The sequence below is a fragment of the Pristiophorus japonicus genome, chromosome 7 (assembly GCF_044704955.1).
Source record: "Pristiophorus japonicus isolate sPriJap1 chromosome 7, sPriJap1.hap1, whole genome shotgun sequence".
Lineage (NCBI taxonomy): Eukaryota > Metazoa > Chordata > Chondrichthyes > Pristiophoridae > Pristiophorus > Pristiophorus japonicus.
Genome location: NC_091983.1, coordinates 235,569,528 through 235,587,716, shown reverse-complemented (window position 1 = coordinate 235,587,716; position 18,189 = coordinate 235,569,528). Strand labels below are relative to the sequence as shown.

At 50.8% G+C, this 18,189-nt stretch overlaps 1 protein-coding gene across 1 annotated transcript in view; it reads right to left on the bottom strand.

Annotated features, from left to right (window-relative positions):
- The window catches only part of LOC139266700 (equilibrative nucleobase transporter 1-like), an 83,659-nt gene that overhangs the window by 50,211 nt on the left and 15,259 nt on the right, over positions 1-18,189 (bottom strand). The window contains exon 4 of the mRNA XM_070884289.1: positions 12,571-12,647. Within this exon, the coding sequence (XP_070740390.1) occupies positions 12,571-12,647 (77 nt within the window). The remainder of the gene's footprint in view (positions 1-12,570; positions 12,648-18,189) is intronic.

The window sequence follows — 18,189 nt, the reverse complement described above, 5'->3', positions numbered from 1 at the left end:
CACCCACAGTGCCATGAAGTTGGCTGCTGTTGCCCTCCCCTGATGGGTCATCACCCCCAACAGTCCCCAAAATGGTGTATCTGTTTTGGAGGGGGATGGCCACAGGGGACTCCTGCATTACCTTCCTTCCACTGCTCTTCATGTTTGTCACCCATTCCCTATCTGCCTGTGTATCCTTTACCTGCGATATGACCAACTCACTAAACGCACTATTCACGGCATCCTCAGCATCGCGGATGCTCCAGAGTGAATCCACCTGCAGCTTCAGTGCCGCAATGCGGTCTGTCAGGAGTTGCAGCAAGATACAGTTCCCACACATGTAGTTGTCAGGGACACTGGAAGCATCCCTGAGTTCCCACATAGCACAGGAGGACACATGTCCGAGCTCTCCTGCCTTGACATAACCCTTAGAGCAACATAGTAAAAAGGAATGGCATCAGGAAGGGGTTAGTGCAGGGAAGGCTAGGACGTGTTTCGGGTGTGGGAAGTCGAGACACTAGAGGCGAGACTGCCCAGCCCCGAGGAGGGGGTAAAGCAAAGGGGATCCTCCAGTGCCTAGGATGAAACCTGTCGAGGCGAAGGGACCAATCGTGTGACAATTTGATGTTCTGGTGGCCGCCCTTCGGATAGCTTTTGTGCCAGAGCAGGGAAGGGTAGACGTTGCTATGAACAGGGAAATCCCGACCATTCCGGTCATCCCACCACCCTGACGAGCACACACCCAGCCTGAGTACCTGTGTTCACTCATGTACGATGAGTGGAGTAGACCATGCGTGAGGATGGGGGTGGAGAAGGTAGAGGGGAAATACATGGTGGACACCGGAGCTTCAAGCACGGTGATCCATGTGAGGAATCTGACCGATTCACCCTGTCCAGCAAGGTCCCACACAGTCTGGTGGGGTTCACCAGGAACGAGCAGATGGGGGCGATGTCCAGGTCCTTAGCCATAGATTTAGCATCCCTCCACACCAGGTGGGAATGTGTCCTAATAAAATGGGAACAGTAGGGGCCAACTTTATGTTAGCCCACAGAATTATAGTGGACTAGAGGAATCACTGCCTTTGGGGAACAGTGGGTTCTGATAAGGAGGATGAAGTTGTTGTGATCCCAAGGAAAGGGAAGGAAAAGGCAACACGTGTACCATAAAGCCATAAGGGAGTTACGACCTAGAACAATTGTTCAAAACTACCCCGGCCGAGTACCAGGCTTACGTGCGGGACAATCTCGCATCGTTCACCACACACAAGCATGGCTGTGGTAGGGTGATGGGGGTGGAAGTCTGAGTACAGGGGGACCCTATGTCCTGGCCACAGAAGCAGTACAGTTTCCCCAGAGAGGCAGAGGCCAACTTGGAGATGGTGATAGGATCCCTGGAAGCACAGGATGTGTTGAGGCCCATAGCCACACACGTGAACTCGCCACTTTGGCCGGTTAGGAAACCGGACCAGTCGTGGAGAGCCACCGTGGACTATCAGGTGCTCAACAGAAACATCCCAGCCTGCGTACCCACAGTCGCGGCCATAGCTGATCCGATAGAGAGTATTCCAGCAACCGCAACCACATTTACGGTGCTGGACATTTCAAACAGGTTTTGGTCAATTCCCCTGAAATGTGATGACCAGTACAAGTTTGCTTTCACCTTTAAGGGACAGTCGTACACATGGACATGCCTTCCCCAGGGATTTCAGAACAGCCTCTCCATATTCCACCAGTGCATGGCAGATGCCTTAAAGTGATTCAGCAGACCCCAGCAGTTGGTGCAGTATGTGGACGAGGTTCTCCGATGATGGGGAGAAGCATGGTCCACTGCTGGCTGAGCTGCTGGAGCTGCTGAGAGAGACAGGGTTCAAGGTCAATCCTAAGAAAGCTCAGATCAGTCAGAGGGAAGTAAAATTCCTTGGGCTTACCATGAGGGCTGGGGAAAGGGCTATAGATGAGGCCAAATGGAAGGCGGTACAGGAGTTACCAGCCCCCACGACAGTGCCGGGGGTGAGATCCTTCCTGGGGCTCACTGGGTAATGCAGGGATTTTATTGAAGATTACGCTGCCACGGCAGCCCCTCTGCTTCGGCTCCTCCAAAAGCGAGTCGGCTGGGAATGGGATGAGGACTGCACGGCAGCATTTAATCACTTCAAGGGAGACCTGCAGACGGCACCCGCATTAGGGGCGATTAATGGTGGTGAGGACTTCATTTTTGATGTAGCAGCAGCGGGGACAGTTTGAGCGCGGTGCTGCTCCAGGAGCGGCACGGCAAACTGAGGCCCGTGGTGTACTCCTCAAGAGTCCTTACGGATGTAGATCAGGGATATTCCAATTGCAAGAGGCATCTCTTAGCCATGCATTGGGTCATAAAGTGCTCACAGCTCTTTACAGAATCGTCCCTGATCGTTCTACTAACCCACCATAGCCCCACTCAGAAGTTATTAAATGGGAGGATAAAGGACGGCACGGTGAGCAGTGCTCTCATTGCCCACTGGACTTTATTGCTCTCACAAATGCATCTGAGAGTGCAAGGCCTGAGTGAGCCCAAATTGGCCGCCAACATGATCTACGCAGGGACGGCCCACAAGTGTACGGTAGAAGGGGTAAGGGACGTGGACGTAGGATTTTGGGCCGGGTTACACCCAACACGCCTTGAGATCTATGTCGACGGTCTAGTTCGGTGATGAACGTGGAGCGTTTCACCGGGTGTGGGATTTATGATCCTACGGCTGGGATAGCAAGGGCCATTAAACTCCCGAGCACCCTGAGCTCGCAGCACGTTGAACTGTCGGCACTGCTGTATGTCGTTACCAACGCCGATGAGTTCCTGGCCCCATACACCATTTGCTCGGCTTCCATGTTTACGTGCATTTCATGCACCGAATACTTGGCCATCTGGGTTCGTCGTGGTTTCACATCCGCCAACGGGAAGCCCTTCGCAACAGCACCATTGCTGAGAAAGGTTTTAGAGGCCACGGGGATCCTGGGAAGTTATTACATCCTCAAAGTAAAGGCTCACGCTAAGACAGAGCCCAGAGGGGAAGGTAACCAAAGGGCAGACGAGTTAGTGAAGGAGGGAGCCAGGGAAGGAGTTTTTTGGGGTCCAACCCAGTAGCAGCGATCTGGGACAAAGCGGGAACACCAGGGAGTGTAGGGGTAGCATTGGCCCCAGACTTGAGACAAATGCAGGCACAGGATCCCATCCTCAAGGTCGTCCTGGAACAGCTGGCTAAGGGCAAGAAGGTAGAAGGTCCTTTCGGTGTAGCGGGCATCACTATAAAGGAGGAGATTCTCTTTCAGGGGGATCGGTGGATAGTTCCCGAGACGCACTTCCAGTTGGGCCACTGGGGCCCAGGAGCGGGACACCCAGGGCCAGAGACCACCTGGCAAAGGGTAGAACAGACAGGGTGGTGGCCGCAACTGAGGGAGGATGTCCGCGATTTTTGCGCGAACTGTCTGGTGTGTGCAGACAACAACCCCGATCCGCAATGTAGGAAGGTTCCCATGGGACACATGAGAAGGGTAGAGGGACAATGGAAGTCGATACAGGTCAATTACATCAGGCCATTGCCCACCACAAAGCGGGGTTACAAGTACTGTTTGGTCCTAGTAGGCGTGTTCTCCAAGCGAGTGGAAGCCTTCCCTTGCTGATCAGCCATGACGTTGGCGAAGGCAAGGATTTTGGTGAGGGAAATGTTCTCTCAGTTGGGACTGCCACAGATCGTGGAGTCCGACCAGGGGAGCCACTTCACAGGGCAGGTGATTCAGGCCACCTTGAAGGTGCTAGGGATAGAAGGGAAATGGCATGTGTCTCACAACCAACAGTCATCGGCGGTTATGGAGCAACTTAATCGGACCATCAAAGAAAGTCTGTGGAAGGAAACGGGGCCATCCCCGAAAATGTAGGATGAGGTCCTGCCGTTAATTTTGATGGCGGTCCGTGCCAGCCTCTCCAGAAGCACATGGTATTCCCCACATGAGCTCATGACTGGTAGGGTCATGCGCACGCCCAGCCATGTTCTGGCACGGGATCTCACCAAAGGTCAAGTGAGAGAAGTAAACCAGGATAGGTTTGTCAAGAATCTGTACGAGAGTTTGAAGCAGATTCATTGGCAGGCAGCCAGAAACATGGGGAAGCAACACCGGAGTAATCAGTTGCTGCTCGAACCCCACAGAACGCACGAGTGGAAGGTAGGGGACCAGGTGATGGTCTAAAACTACATCTGTGTAAGGACGTTTGAGCCACTGTATATAAGACCCTACAGTCTAGTGGATAAAGCAAGCCCCATGGTTTAGGTGTAGGGACATTTGAGACACTGTATACACTGCTTAAACAAAGGGGACTAGAATGGGATGAGGGCAGAGTTGGCTAAAGTAGACTGGAAACACAGACTAACGGTTGAGGAACAGTGGAGGACTTTTAAGGAGCTCTTTCATAGTGCGCAACAAAAATATATTCCAGTGAAAAAGAAGGGCGGTAAGAGAAGAGATAACCAGCCGTGGATAACCAAGGAAATAAAGGAGAGTATCAAATCAAAGACCAATGCGTATAAGGTGGCCAAGGTTGGTGGGAAACTAGAGGATTGTGAAAATTTTAAACAACAGCAAAGAATGACTAAAAAAGCAACAAAGAAAGGAAAGATAGATTACGAAGGTAAACTTGCGCAAAACATACAAACAGATAGTAAAAGCTTTTACAGATATATAAAATGGAAAAGAGTGACTAAAGTAAATGTTGGTCCCTTAGAAGATGAGAAGGGGGATTTAATAATGGGAAATGTGGAAATGGCTGAGACCTTAAACAATTATTTTGCTTCGGTCTTCACAGTGGAAGACACAAAAACCATGCCAAAAATTGCTGGTCACAGGAATGTGGGAAGGGAGGACCTTGAGACAATCACTATCACTAGGTGGGTAGTGCTGGACAGGCTAATGGGACTCAGGGTAGACAAGTCCCCTGGTCCTGATGAAATGCATCCCAGGGTATTAAAAGAGATGGCGGAAGTTATAGCAGATGCATTCGTTATAATCTACCAAAATTCTCTGGACTCTGGGGAGGTACCAGCGGATTGGAAAACAGCTAATGTAACGCCTCTGTTTAAAAAAGGGGGCAGACAAAAGGCAGGTAACTATAGGCTGGTTAGTTCAACATCTGTAGTGGGGAAAATGCTTGAAACTATCATTAAGGAAGAAATAGCGGGACATCTAGATAGGAATAGTGCAATCAAGCAGACGCAGCATGGATTCATGAAGGGGAAATCATGTTTAACTAATTTACTGGAACTCTTTGAGGATATAACGAGCATGGTGGATAGAGGTGTACCGATGGATGTGGTGTATTTAGATTTCCAAAAGGCATTCGATAAGGTGCCACACAAAAGGTTACTGCAGAAGATAGAGGTACGCAGAGTCAGAGGAAATGTATTAGCATGGATAGAGAATTGGATGGCGAACAGAAAGCAGAGAATCGGGATAAATGGGTCCTTTTCGGGTTGGAAATCGATGGTTAGTGGTGTGCCACAGGGATCGGTGCTGGGACCACAACTGTTTACAATATACATAGATGACCTGGAAGAGGGGACAGAGTGTCGTGTAACAAAATTTGCAGATGACACTGAGATTAGTGGGAAAGCGGGTTGTGTAGAGGACACAGAGAGGCTGTAAAGCGATTTGGATAGGTTAAGCGAATGGGCTAAGGTTTGGCAGATGGAATACAATGTCGGAAAGTGTGAGGTCATCCACCTTGGGAAAAAAAAAACAATAAAAGGGAGTATTATTTGAATGGGGAGAAATTACAACATGCTGAGGTGCAGAGGGACCTGGGGGTCCTTGTGCATGAATCCCAAAAAGTTAGTTTGCAGGTGCAGCAGGTAATCAGGAAGGCGAATGGAATGTTGGCCTTCATTGCGAGAGGGATGGAGTACAAAAGCAGGGAGGTCCTGCTGCAACTGTATAGGGTATTGGTGAGGCCGCACCTGGAGTACTGCGTGCAGTTTTGGTCACCTTACTTAAGGAAGGATATACTGGCTTTGGAGGGTGTACAGAGACGATTCACTAGGCTGATTCCGGAGATGAGGGGGTTACCTTATGATGATAGATTGAGTAGACTGGGTCTTTACTCGTTGGAGTTCAGAAGGATGAGGGGTGATCTTTTAGAAACATTTAAAATCATGAAAGGGATAGACAAGATAGAGGCAGAGAGGTTGTTTCCATTGGTCGGGGAGACTAGAACTAGGGGGCACAGCCTTAAAATATGGGGGAGCCAATTTAAAACCGAGTTGAGAAGGAATTTCTTCTCCAAGAGGGTTGTGAATCTGTGGAATTCTCTGCCCAAGGAAGCAGTTGAGGCTAGCTCATTGAATGTATTCAAGTCACAGATAGATAGATTTTTAACCAATAAGGGAATTAAGGGTATGGGGAGTGGGCGGGTATGTGGAGCTGAGTCCACGGCCAGATCAGCCATGATCTTGTTAAATGGCAGAGCAGGCTCGAGGGGCTAGATGGCCTACTCCTGTTCCTAATTCTTATGTTCTTATGTTCTTATGTTTTAACGAGATTGCTTCTGGAAATCATGGGTGGGTAGAGGGTAGAATTAGTGGGACTGGCACTTGAAGTAGCAACACTGGCTGGAGGAATGGGTGAGATGGGGGACGACACAGTTAATTCAGAGACTCGGTCCTGAACGTAAAGAAAGGAAACTTCGATTTGGCTCGGATAGACTGGCGAACGATACTTAAAGGGTTGGCGGTGGATAGGCAATGGCAGACATTTAAAGATCACATGGATGAATTACAACTCTTGTACATCCCTGTCTGGCATAAAAATAAAACAGGAAAGGTGTCTCAACCGCAGCTAACAAGGGAAATTAGGGATAGTGTTAAATCCAAGGAAGAGACATATAATTTGGCCAGAAAAAACAGCAAACCTGAGGACTGGGAAAATTTAGAATCCAGCAGAGGAGGACTAAGGGTTTAATAAGGAGGGGGAAAATAGAGTATGAGAGTAAGCTTGCAGAGAATACAAATACTGACTGCAAAAGCTTCTCTAGATATGTGAGGAGAAAAAGATTAGTGAAGACTAATGTAGGCCCCTTGCAATCCACTCTGTATACCGGAGCTGGCTGTGGTGTCCCTCCCATTACCGGCATACATAGAAACATAGAAACATAGAAAATAAATGCAGTAGCAGCCCTTCGAGCCTGCACCGCCATTCAATATGATCATTGCTGATCATGCAACTTCAGTACCCTACTCCCACTTTCTCTACATACCCCCGATCCCCTTAGCCGTAAGGGTCACATCTGACTCCCTTTTGAATATATCTAACGGACAGGACTCCACCACTTTCCGTGGTAGAGAATTCCACAGGTTCACCACTCTCTGGGTGAAAAGGTTTCTCCTCATCTCGATCCTGTATGGTTTACCCCTTATCATTAGACTGTGACCCCTGGTTCTGGACTTCCCCAATATCGGGAACATTCTTCCTGCATCTAATTTGTCCAATCCTGTCAGAATTTCATATGTTTCTATGAGATTCCCTCTCATTCTTCTAAATTCCAGTGAATACAAGCCTAGTCGATCCACTCTTTCCTCATATGTCAGTCCTACCATCCCGGGAATCAGTCTGGTGAACTTTCTGTGCTGTAAACAAACTGTGATTCTTGGAGAGACCTTGTGGACCCAGCCATGATACTGTGTGTGGTGGGCGATGTCACAGCTTCCATTGCAGCACAGGCGGAAGTGACGCAACGTCTCACAGCTGCAGTGGAAGCTGAGAGTGCCGCCATCATGGCTGGGTTTATGAATATCGTATGGGGCTTGCAGGGTGTTGCAGAAGGTCAGTAATCTGGCCTCTAACAGATTGCGAGGAATGCTGAGGTGCCATCCCCGGGGAGTGGCAATGGGTCTGTGCAGAACCCTCTCTCAGTATGACAGCATTCCTACTCCCACCACTGCCACTCCGTCATTGTACTTGCTGCTGCCTGTCAGACAGCCAGCCCAGATGGTGCAGTCTACAGCTGGGCCTTCTAGATCCACACCTGGTTGAGATGGTCCTGCAAGGCCAGCTGTAGTCTCCCCCCTGGAAACTCAGCAGCCTTCCACCAGCCATGCTTTAGTCACTGGGGGAGCACTGCGTAGGAGCACGAGAGTAGGAGAGGTCACACAAACGGCAGGCACTAAGGGATTGCACAAGTATGATTGGTTGATATTGCACTGTTAATTGAACACTTATAAATTCATTAATTTTGTTTAGAATTTTTGTTTTGTGGTGGCTCTCATTCCAGCTTTGTGCCCAGGAGGACGCTGCGATGTTCTGTGACAGAGGGATGGTATGATGGGGATGTGGTGAGTGACAGGGATCTGGGCCTTCATTCATTGGAATCTGACTTGGATGAGACGACACGGACAGCCTGTCCGGAAGGGGAATTTGCTGCCTGCCCCACAAGAACATAAGAAATATGAGGAGTAGGCCATTTGGCCCCTCGAGCCTGCTCCGCCATTTAATATCATGGCTGATCTGATCATGGACTCAGCTCCGCCTCCCTGCCCGCTCCCCATAATCCTTTATTCCCTTATCGCTCAAAAATCTGTCTATCGCCGCCTTAAATATACTCAAACACCAGCCTCCACAGCTCTCTGGGGCAGAGAATTCCACAGATTTACAACCCTCAGAGAATAAATTCCTCCTCATCTCAGTTTTAAATGAGCTATCCCTTATTCTGATACTATGTCCCCTAGTTTTAGTTTCCACTATGAATGGAAATATCCTCTCTGTATCCACCTTGTCGAGCCCCCTCATTACCTTCGATAAGATCACCTCTCATTCGTCGGAACTCCAATGAGTATGGGCCCAACCGACTCAACCTATCTTCATAAGTCAACCCCCTCATCTCCAGATTCAACCTAGTGAACCTTCTCTGAACAGCCTCCAATGCAAGTATATCCATCCTTAAATACGGAGACCAAAACTTTCGCAGCACTCCAGATGTGGCCTCACCAATACCCTGTACAGTTATTGCAGGACTTCTCTGCTTTTATACTCTATCCCCCTTGAAATACGGAGAGACTGGATCAACTGAGCCTTTATACACTGGCGTTTAGAAGGATGAGAGGGGATCTCATAGAAATGTATAAGATTCTGACGGGACGGGACAGGTTTGATGCGGGAAGAATGTTCCCGATGTTGAGGAAGTCCAGAACCAGGGGACACAGTCTTAGGATAAGGGGTAGACCATTTAGGACTGAGATGAGGAAGAACTTCTTCACTCAGAGAGTCGTTAACCTGTGGAATTCCCTGCCGCAGAGAGTCGTTGATGCCAGTTCATTGGATATATTCAAGAGGGAGTTAGATATGGCCCTTAAGGCTAAAAGGATCAACGGGTATGGAGAGAAAGCGGGAAAGGGATACTGAGGTGAATGATCAGCCATGATCATATTGATTGGTGGTGCAGGCTCGAAGAGCCGAATGGCCTACTCCTGCACCTATTTTCTATGTATCTATGTTTCTAAATAAAGGCCAACATTTCATTTGCCTTCCTGATCACTTGCTGTACCTGCATACTAACTTTTTGTGTTTCATGCACAAGGACCTCAGGTCCCTCTGTACTGCAGCACTTTGCAATTTTTCTCCATTTAAATTATAATTTGCATTTCTATTTTTTCTGCCAAGGTGGATAACCTCACAGTTTCCCACATTATACTCCATCTACCAAATTTTTTCCCACTCACTTAGCCTGTCTATATCCCTTTGCAGATTTCTCATGTCCTCCTTACAATGTGCTCTCCCACCCATCTTTCTATCAGCAAACTTGGCTATCTTACACTCGGTCCCTTCATCCAAATCATTAATGTAGATTGTAAATAGTTGAGGACCTAGCACTGATCCCTGCAGCACCTAACTAGTTACTGTTTGCCAACTGGAAAATGATTCATTTATCCCAACTCTGTTTTCTGTTAGTTAGCCAATCCTCTATCCACGCTAATATATTAATCCCAACCCCATGAACTTTTATCTAGTGCAGTAACCTTTTATGTACCTTATCAAATGCTTTCTGGAAATCCAAACACATCACATCCACTAACCACCCTACTGGTTACATCCTCAAAGAACTCCAGCAAATTTGACAAACGTGATTTCACTTTCATAAAACCATGTTGGCTCTGCTTGATTGAATCATGATTTTCCAAGTGTCCAGCTACTGCCTCCTCCCTACATCCTCGTTTTCCTGATCTTCCACTTCCTTTTGCTCCTCTTCCTCTGCTTCCTCATCCTCCTTTTCTCCCTCCTCCTCTTTTTGAGGTGGTCCCACAATCACTGCAGGCAACTGCAGCACTCCCTCAGGACTGCCCCTTTGACAGTGCAGCACTCTCTCAGTACTGCCCCTTTGACAGTGCAGCGCTCCATCAGTACTGCTCCTCTGACAGTGCAGCGCTCCATCAGTACTGCTCCTCTGACAGTGCAGCACTCTCTCAGTACTGCCCCTCTGACAGTGTAGCACTCTCTCAGTACTGCCCCTTTGACAGTGCAGCACTCTCTCAGTACTGCTCCTCTGACAGTGCAGCACTCTCTCAGTACTGCCCCTCTGACAGTGCAGCACTCTCTCAGTACTGCCCCTCTGACAGTGCAGCACTCTCTCAGTACTGCTCCTCGGACAATGCAGCACTCTCTCAGTACTGCCCCTCTGACAGTGCAGCACTCTCTCAGTACTGCCCCTCTGACAGTGCAGCACTCTCTCAGTACTGCCCCTCTGACAGTGCAGCACTCCCTCAGTACTGCCCCTCTGACAGTGCAGCACTCTCTCACTACTGCCCCTCTGACAGTACAGCACTCTCTCGGTACTGCTCCTCTGACATTGCAGCACTCTCTCAGTACTGCCCCTCTGACAGTGCAGCACTCCCTCAGTACTGCCCCTCTGACAGTGCAGCACTCTCTCAGTACTGCCCCTCTGACAGTGCAGCACTCCCTCAGTACTGCCCCTCTGACAGTGCAGCACTCTCTCAATACTGCCCCTCTGACAGTGCAGCACTCCCTCAGTACTGCCCCTCTGACAGTGGAGCACTCTCTCAGTACTGCCCCTCTGACAGTGCAGCTCTCCCTCAGTACTGCCCCTCTGACAGTGCAGCACTCTCTCAGTACTGCCCCTCTGACAGTGCAGCACTCTCTCAGTACTGCCCCTCTGACAGTGCAGCACTCTCTCACTACTGCCCCTCTGACAGTGCAGCACTCTCTCACTACTGCCCCTCTGACAGTACAGCACTCTCTCGGTACTGCCCCTCTGACAGTGCAGCACTCTCTCAGAACTGCCCCTCTGACAGTGCAGCTCTCCCTCAGTACTGCCCCTCTGACAGTGCAGCACTCTCTCAGTACTGCCCCTCTGACAGTGCAGCACTCTCTCAGTACTGCCCCTCTGACAGTGCAGCACTCTCTCACTACTGCCCCTCTGACAGTACAGCACTCTCTCGGTACTGCTCCTCTGACAGTGCAGCACTCTCTCAGTACTGCCCCTCTGACAGTGCAGCACTCTCTCAGTACTGCCCCTCTGACAGTGCAGCACTCTCTCAGTACTGCCCCTCTGACAGTGCAGCACTCTCTCAGTACTGCCCCTCTGACAGTGCAGCACTCTCTCACTACTGCCCCTCTGACAGTGCAGCACTCTCTCACTACTGCCCCTCTGACAGTGCAGCACTCTCTCAGTACTGCTCCTCTGACAGTGCAGCACTCTCTCAGTACTGCCCCTCTGACAGTGCAGCACTCCCTCAGTACTGCCCCTCTGACAGTGCAGCACTCCCTCAGTACTGCCCCTCTGACAGTGCAGCACTCTCTCAATACTGCCCCTCTGACAGTGCAGCACTCCCTCAGTACTGCCCCTCTGACAGTGCAGCACTCTCTCAGTACTGCCCCTCTGACAGTGCAGCTCTCCCTCAGTACTGCCCCTCTGACAGTGCAGCACTCTCTCAGTACTGCCCCTCTGACAGTGCAGCACTCTCTCAGTACTGCCCCTCTGACAGTGGAGCACTCTCTCACTACTGCCCCTCTGACAGTGCAGCACTCTCTCACTACTGCCCCTCTGACAGTACAGCACTCTCTCGGTACTGCTCCTCTGACAGTGCAGCACTCTCTCAGTACTGCCCCTCTGACAGTGCAGCACTCCCTCAGTACTGCCCCTGTGACAGTGCAGCATTCTCTCAGTACTGCCCCTCTGACAGTGCAGCACTCCCTCAGTACTGCCCCTCTGACAGTGCAGCACTCTCTCAGTACTGCCCCTCTGACAGTACAGCACTCTCTCGGTACTGCTCCTCTGACAGTGCAGCACTCTCTCAGTACTGCCCCTCTGACAGTGCAGCACTCTCTCAGTACTGCCCCTCTGACAGTGCAGCACTCCCTCAGTACTGCCCCTCTGACAGTGCAGCACTCTCTCAGTACTGCCCCTCTGACAGTGCAGCTCTCCCTCAGTACTGCCCTCTGACAGTGCAGCACTCTCTCAGTACTGCCCCTCTGACAGTGCAGCTCTCTCTCAGTACTATCCCTCTCACAGTGCAGCACTCTCTCAGTACACTTCATGCTCTATCACACACAATCCTACATTACCTGAAAGTTTGTCATGAAAAAACACCTTCCTCCCACTGCCATCAGACAGAGTGCAGGGAACAACAGTGCTGCTGAAGCTGCAACAGAGGGAGAGAGGGAGTGTGAGAAAGAGAGAAAGAACTTTCATTTATACAGTGCCTTTCACCACCTTAGGACGTCCCAAAATCTTTACAGCCAATTAATTACTTTAGCTTAACATTATTGTAATGTAGGAAATCCAGCAGTCAATTTGTGCCCAGCAAGCTCCCACAAACAGCAACCTGATAAATGATCAGATCTGCTGTTTTTTTTAGTGTGATGTTGGTTGATGGATAAATATTGGGCGCCCTTCGTCTACTCAATGGAAAAAGAGGGAGGGGTTCCGTTAGCAGCTCTTGGGGCCACTGGCCAGCGACAGATCCCTCGCCTCGTATCAGAAGGGCATCAGTGCCGAGGCCCGTATCTACTATGGGGCTCTGTTCTCTGCGGATCCGTCCTATCGAGGTTGCTCGCATTGTTTTGTGCGAGGACCTGCTGAAGGTCAGCCCGAAGGGTGGCGAGCAGCTCGATGCCCCGCTAAGCCTGGGGGAGCTGGCCAGTGCCCTCAGTCCATTCTCGAGGGGAAAGTCCCCAGGGCTGGACGGTCAGACCGTGGAGTTCTGGGATGTTCTGGGGTGGGGGTGGGCGACGACTTGTGAGACCTGGGGAAAGTCTGGAGGCCGGGGAGATATCCCTCTCTCAGTGCAGGGCAGTCATCATCCCGCTGCCCAAGAGGGAAAATCTGCCCCGACTGAAGATCTGGCGCCTGGTCTCCCTCCTCAGCACGAACGACAAGTCTTTGCTTGCCTTGGCACCATGCTGGCCCAAATGATCCACCCCGACCAGTCCTACACAGTTCAGGGCCGCACCATCCACAACAGCATCCATCTGTTTCGGGACCTGGTCCACCATTCCCAGAGGACTGGTCTGTCGGTGGCATTCCTTTCCCTGGATCAGGAGAAAGTTTTCAACAGGATGGATCACGAGTGCCTCTTCAGGATACATTCAGCTCATGCGCACATTCAGATTCAGGACACATTTTTTTAACTCGAACTGACTTGCGTGGAGTGTCTGATTAAATTCAACGGGTCTTTGACGGCGACCCTTGGCTTCGGGATATGGGACCGTCAGGAATGCCCCTTGTCTGGCCAGTTCCATGCTTTCTGTCTGGAGACTTTCCTGCATCTTTTGTGGAAGATGTTTACGGGACGGTCTCTCCAAGGGCCGGGCGTGGAGGTCGTGCTCTCGGCTTACGTCGCTTACGTGCTCCTCATGGTCACGGATGCCGTTGTCTTGCGGAGGTTGCGCGAGTGCCAGCGGGTCTAATCTTCCGCGTCCTCTGTGAGGATCAACTGGGAGAAATGTTCCGCACTCCTGGTCAGTCAGTGGTGGGAGGAGCTCAGAAATTATACCTGGAGTACAACTCATCTCCTCAACCTGGGAGTTTACCTTAGCCCTGCTGAGGAAGCCTGGCTGGCAAACTGGCAAGTGCTGGAGGCTAAAGTCATTGCTCACCGAGGGCGCTGGACAGGACTGCTCCAAGTGCTGTCCTACAGGGGTAGGGCGCTGGTCATAAACCAACTGATGGCCGCTATGTTGTGGTACTGGTTGGTCACTTTGATACATCCCCCGCCCCTCCCCCGAATCTGTTGCTGTCATGTATTCAACCAGCATTGTAACCCATGTATAAACTGACCTAAGTTGTACACCGTGAGAACACTGACCACTAGGTGGGAGACATTCCTAACCTGGACCTTCAGGTATAAAAGGGGAAGCTCCACCCACCTTCATCGCTTGAGTGCTAAGGAATAAAGGACAGGTCACAGACTGACCTTCTCTCAAGCATGGGCCTCGTGTGCATTTATACTGTGTAGTAAGGACGTATCAATGGCGACAAGAAACTAGGATTTAAACCACGCGAGCATGGCCACTAGCAGAACAGACGAGAGATACTGTGTTAAGGAATGGTTGGGACAGAGATTCAACATTGTTAAAGCAGCACACAGTTCTCCAGGCAGACAAGGGCAGTCAGGCATGCCCCAACATGTAGTCGAACCCAGAGGGGGAGTTCGACAGAGACAATGGCAAGCTGAACAGCGATTCACGCCATTACAAGGGACAATGCGGCCAGTAATGGGGCCATCAACACCTGTTAATGGTGCACTCAAGGACAATAACAGGGGCAGTCAGGGACGATCGACTGGCAAGGGACCTTTTGTTTCAAACCGCAACTCATGCTGGAGGCGTGGAGGCATACATTCAGCCGGAGTTTGCAGAGATGAGCAAAATACCTGCAGAAATTGCAGAAATGGACACTGGGGGAAATCGCTGGAAGCTGAAGTTCAGCGAGTTCATGTGGAGCACGTATACAGTTCATACACCAGGACGCCACCGATAATGATGAAAGTGCTCCTCAATGGCATCCCAGTATCAATGGAGTTAGACACGGGTGCCAGCCAGTCCCTGATGGGTATCAAACAGTTCAAAAAGTTGTGGGCATCCAAGGCCAGGAGGCCAAAATTATTGCCGATTGACGCACAGCTACGGACTTACACAAAGCAGATCATTCCGGTGCTGGGCAGCGCCATGGTAGTCGTGACCCACAAAGATTCGGAGAACAGGTTGCCACTCTGGATTGTCCCAGGGGGTGGTCCCGCACTACTGGGGAGGAGTTGGCTTGCTGTCTTGAACTGGAAATGGGGCGATGTCAATGCAATTTCCTCTGTGGAGCGAGTATCATGCTCACAGGTCCTGGACAAATTTGACTCATTATTTCAACCCGGCATTGGCACTTTCATGGGGGCCAAGGTAATGATTCACATAAATCCGGACGCCAGGCCAGTACACCACAAGGCCAGAGTGGTGCCGTACGTGATGCGGGAAAAGATAGAAGGCGAATTGGACCGCCTGTTGAGGGAAGGCATCATCTCGCCAGTCGAATTCAGTGACTGGGCGAGCCCAATTGTGCGGGTGCTCAAGGCGGATGGGTCGGTCAGGATATGTGGCGATTACAAGGCCACCATCAATCGGGTGTCACTCCAAGACCAGTACCCGCTACCGAGAGCGGAGGACCTCTTTGCGACGCTATCCGGTGGCAAACTTTTTTCAAAATTGGACCTGACCTCAGCTTACATGACCCAGGAGCTGGCGAGTGAGTCGAAGAAGCTGACCACCATCATGACACACAAGGGGTTGTTTGAGTACAACAGATGTCCTTTCGGGATTCGCTCGGCCGCCGCGATCTTCCAATGAAATATGGAAAGCCTCCTCAAGTCGATTCCAAGGACGGTGGTTTTTCAGGACGACATCCTCATTACGGGTTACGATACTGAAGAACACCTCCACAACATGGAGGAGGTGCTACGCAGACTGGACCGGGTAGGTCTGCGACTGAAAAAGGCGAAGTGCGCCTTCCTAGCTCCAGAGATAGAATTACTGGGGATGAGAGTAGCAACAGACGGGATCAGCCCTACTGCATCCAAGACGGAAGCGATCCAGAGAGCACCCAGACCCCGTAACACGACGGAGCTGTGTTCGTTCCTGGGGCTCCTGAACTATTTTGGTAACTTTCTTCCCAAATTGAGCACGCTGCTAGAGCCGCTACATGTGCTCCTACGCAAAGGTCGCGAATGGGTCTGGGGGGACAGCCAGGAAAGAGCTTTTAATAGAGCACGCAATTTGTTATGTTCCAACAATCTGTTAACGCTATATGACCCATATAAGAAACTTGTGTTAACGTGCGATGCGTCGTCCTATGGTGTCGGGTGTGTGTTGCAGCATGTCAATGCCAAGGGTCAGTTACAGCCGGTAGCTTATGCCTCCAGGAGTCTGTTCCAGGCAGAAAGGGGCTACGGGATGGTAGAAAAGGAGGCGCTCGCATGTGTATATTCGGTAAAGAAAATGCACCAGTACCTGTTTGGCAGGAAATTTGAGCTGGAGACAGATGACAAACCCCTAACATCCCTTTTGGCCGACAACAAGGCCATAAATGCAAACGCATCGGCCCGCATACAGAGGTGGGCACTCACGTTAGCTGCCTATGACTACACAATTCGGCACAGACCGGGCACCAAAAACTGCGCCGATGCACTCAGCAGGCTCTCGCTAGCCACTACTGAGGGGGCTACCGAGCATGGTGCTGAGATGGTCATGGCTGTTGAAGCTTTCGGAAGCGAAGGCTCACCCGTGACAGCCCGTCAGATTAAAGTCTGGACAAATAGAGACCCGCTATTGTCTCTAGTCAAGAAATGTGTCCTGAATGGGGACTGGGCAGCCACGTACAGGGCATGCCCTGAGAAATTTAAACCATTTCACAGGCGCAAGGATGAACTCTCGATTCAGGCCGATTGCCTACTGTGGGGAAACCACGTAGTCATGCCCCAGATGGGCAGAGAGGTGTTCATCAGAGAACTCCACAATGGGCACCCGGGCATTGTCACGATGAAGGCAATTGTCAGGTCACACGTTTGGTGGCCAGGGATAGACGCAGATCTGGAACTTTGTATTCGCAGCTGCAACACATGTGCCCAGCTGGGCCATGCGCCCAGGGAAGCCCCCCTTAGCCCCTGGCCATGGCCCGCCAAGCCTTGGTCACGCATCCATGTGGACTACGCAGGTCCTTTCATGGGGAAAATGTTTTTGGTTGTAGTAGACGCCTACTCCAAATGGATCGAGTGTGACATTTTAAATTCAAGCACATCCTCTGCCACGGTCGAAAGTCTACGGGCAATGTTTGCCGCCCACGGTCTACCGGACATCTTGGTCAGTGACAATAGCCCATGCTTCACAAGCACTGAATTCCAGGACTTCTTGGCAGGCAATGGAATTAACCATGTTAGAACGGCACCATTCAAGCCGGCCTGAAACGGCCAGGCAGAACGAGCAGTGCAGATAATCAAACAGGGGATGCTCAGATTCCAAGGGGATTACCTACAAACCCGCTTATCACGCCTCCTGTTGGCCTATAGAACCCGACCACACTCGCTCACAGGGGTTCCACCCGCAGAGCTACTAATGAAAAGGACGCTCAAAACCCGATTATCCCTTATACACCCCACCATGAAAGAAATTGTCGAGAGCAGGCGCCAGTCACAATATCACTACCATGACAGGAATGCGAGGGCGCGATGTATTGATGTAAATTATCCTGTTTTTGTCCTCAACTACGCTGCAGGGCCCAAATGGCTCGCAAGCACTGTGGTTGCCAAAGAGGGAAATAGGATTCTGGTAGTTAAACTTACCAATGGACAAATCTGCCGCAAACATGTGGATCAAACAAAAAGGAGGTTCAGCAGCCCCACAGAAGAAGCAGAGGAAGAACACGATATAGAGTTCACTCCACCACAGGTGACCGAACACCGGAACCAAAGGGAGGAGAGCCCAGTCACTGTGGGCAGTCTGGACAGGCCTGAGGCACTGCAAACAGCAGACACTCAGGCCAGCGCCCAACAACCGGAGCCCCAACTCAGGCACTCTACAAGGGAGCGTAAACCACCAGAGAGACTCAACCTGCGATCCCAATAAGACTTTGGGGGGGGGAGGTGATGTCATGTATTCAACCAGCATTGTAACCCATGTATAAACTGACCTAAGTTGTACACC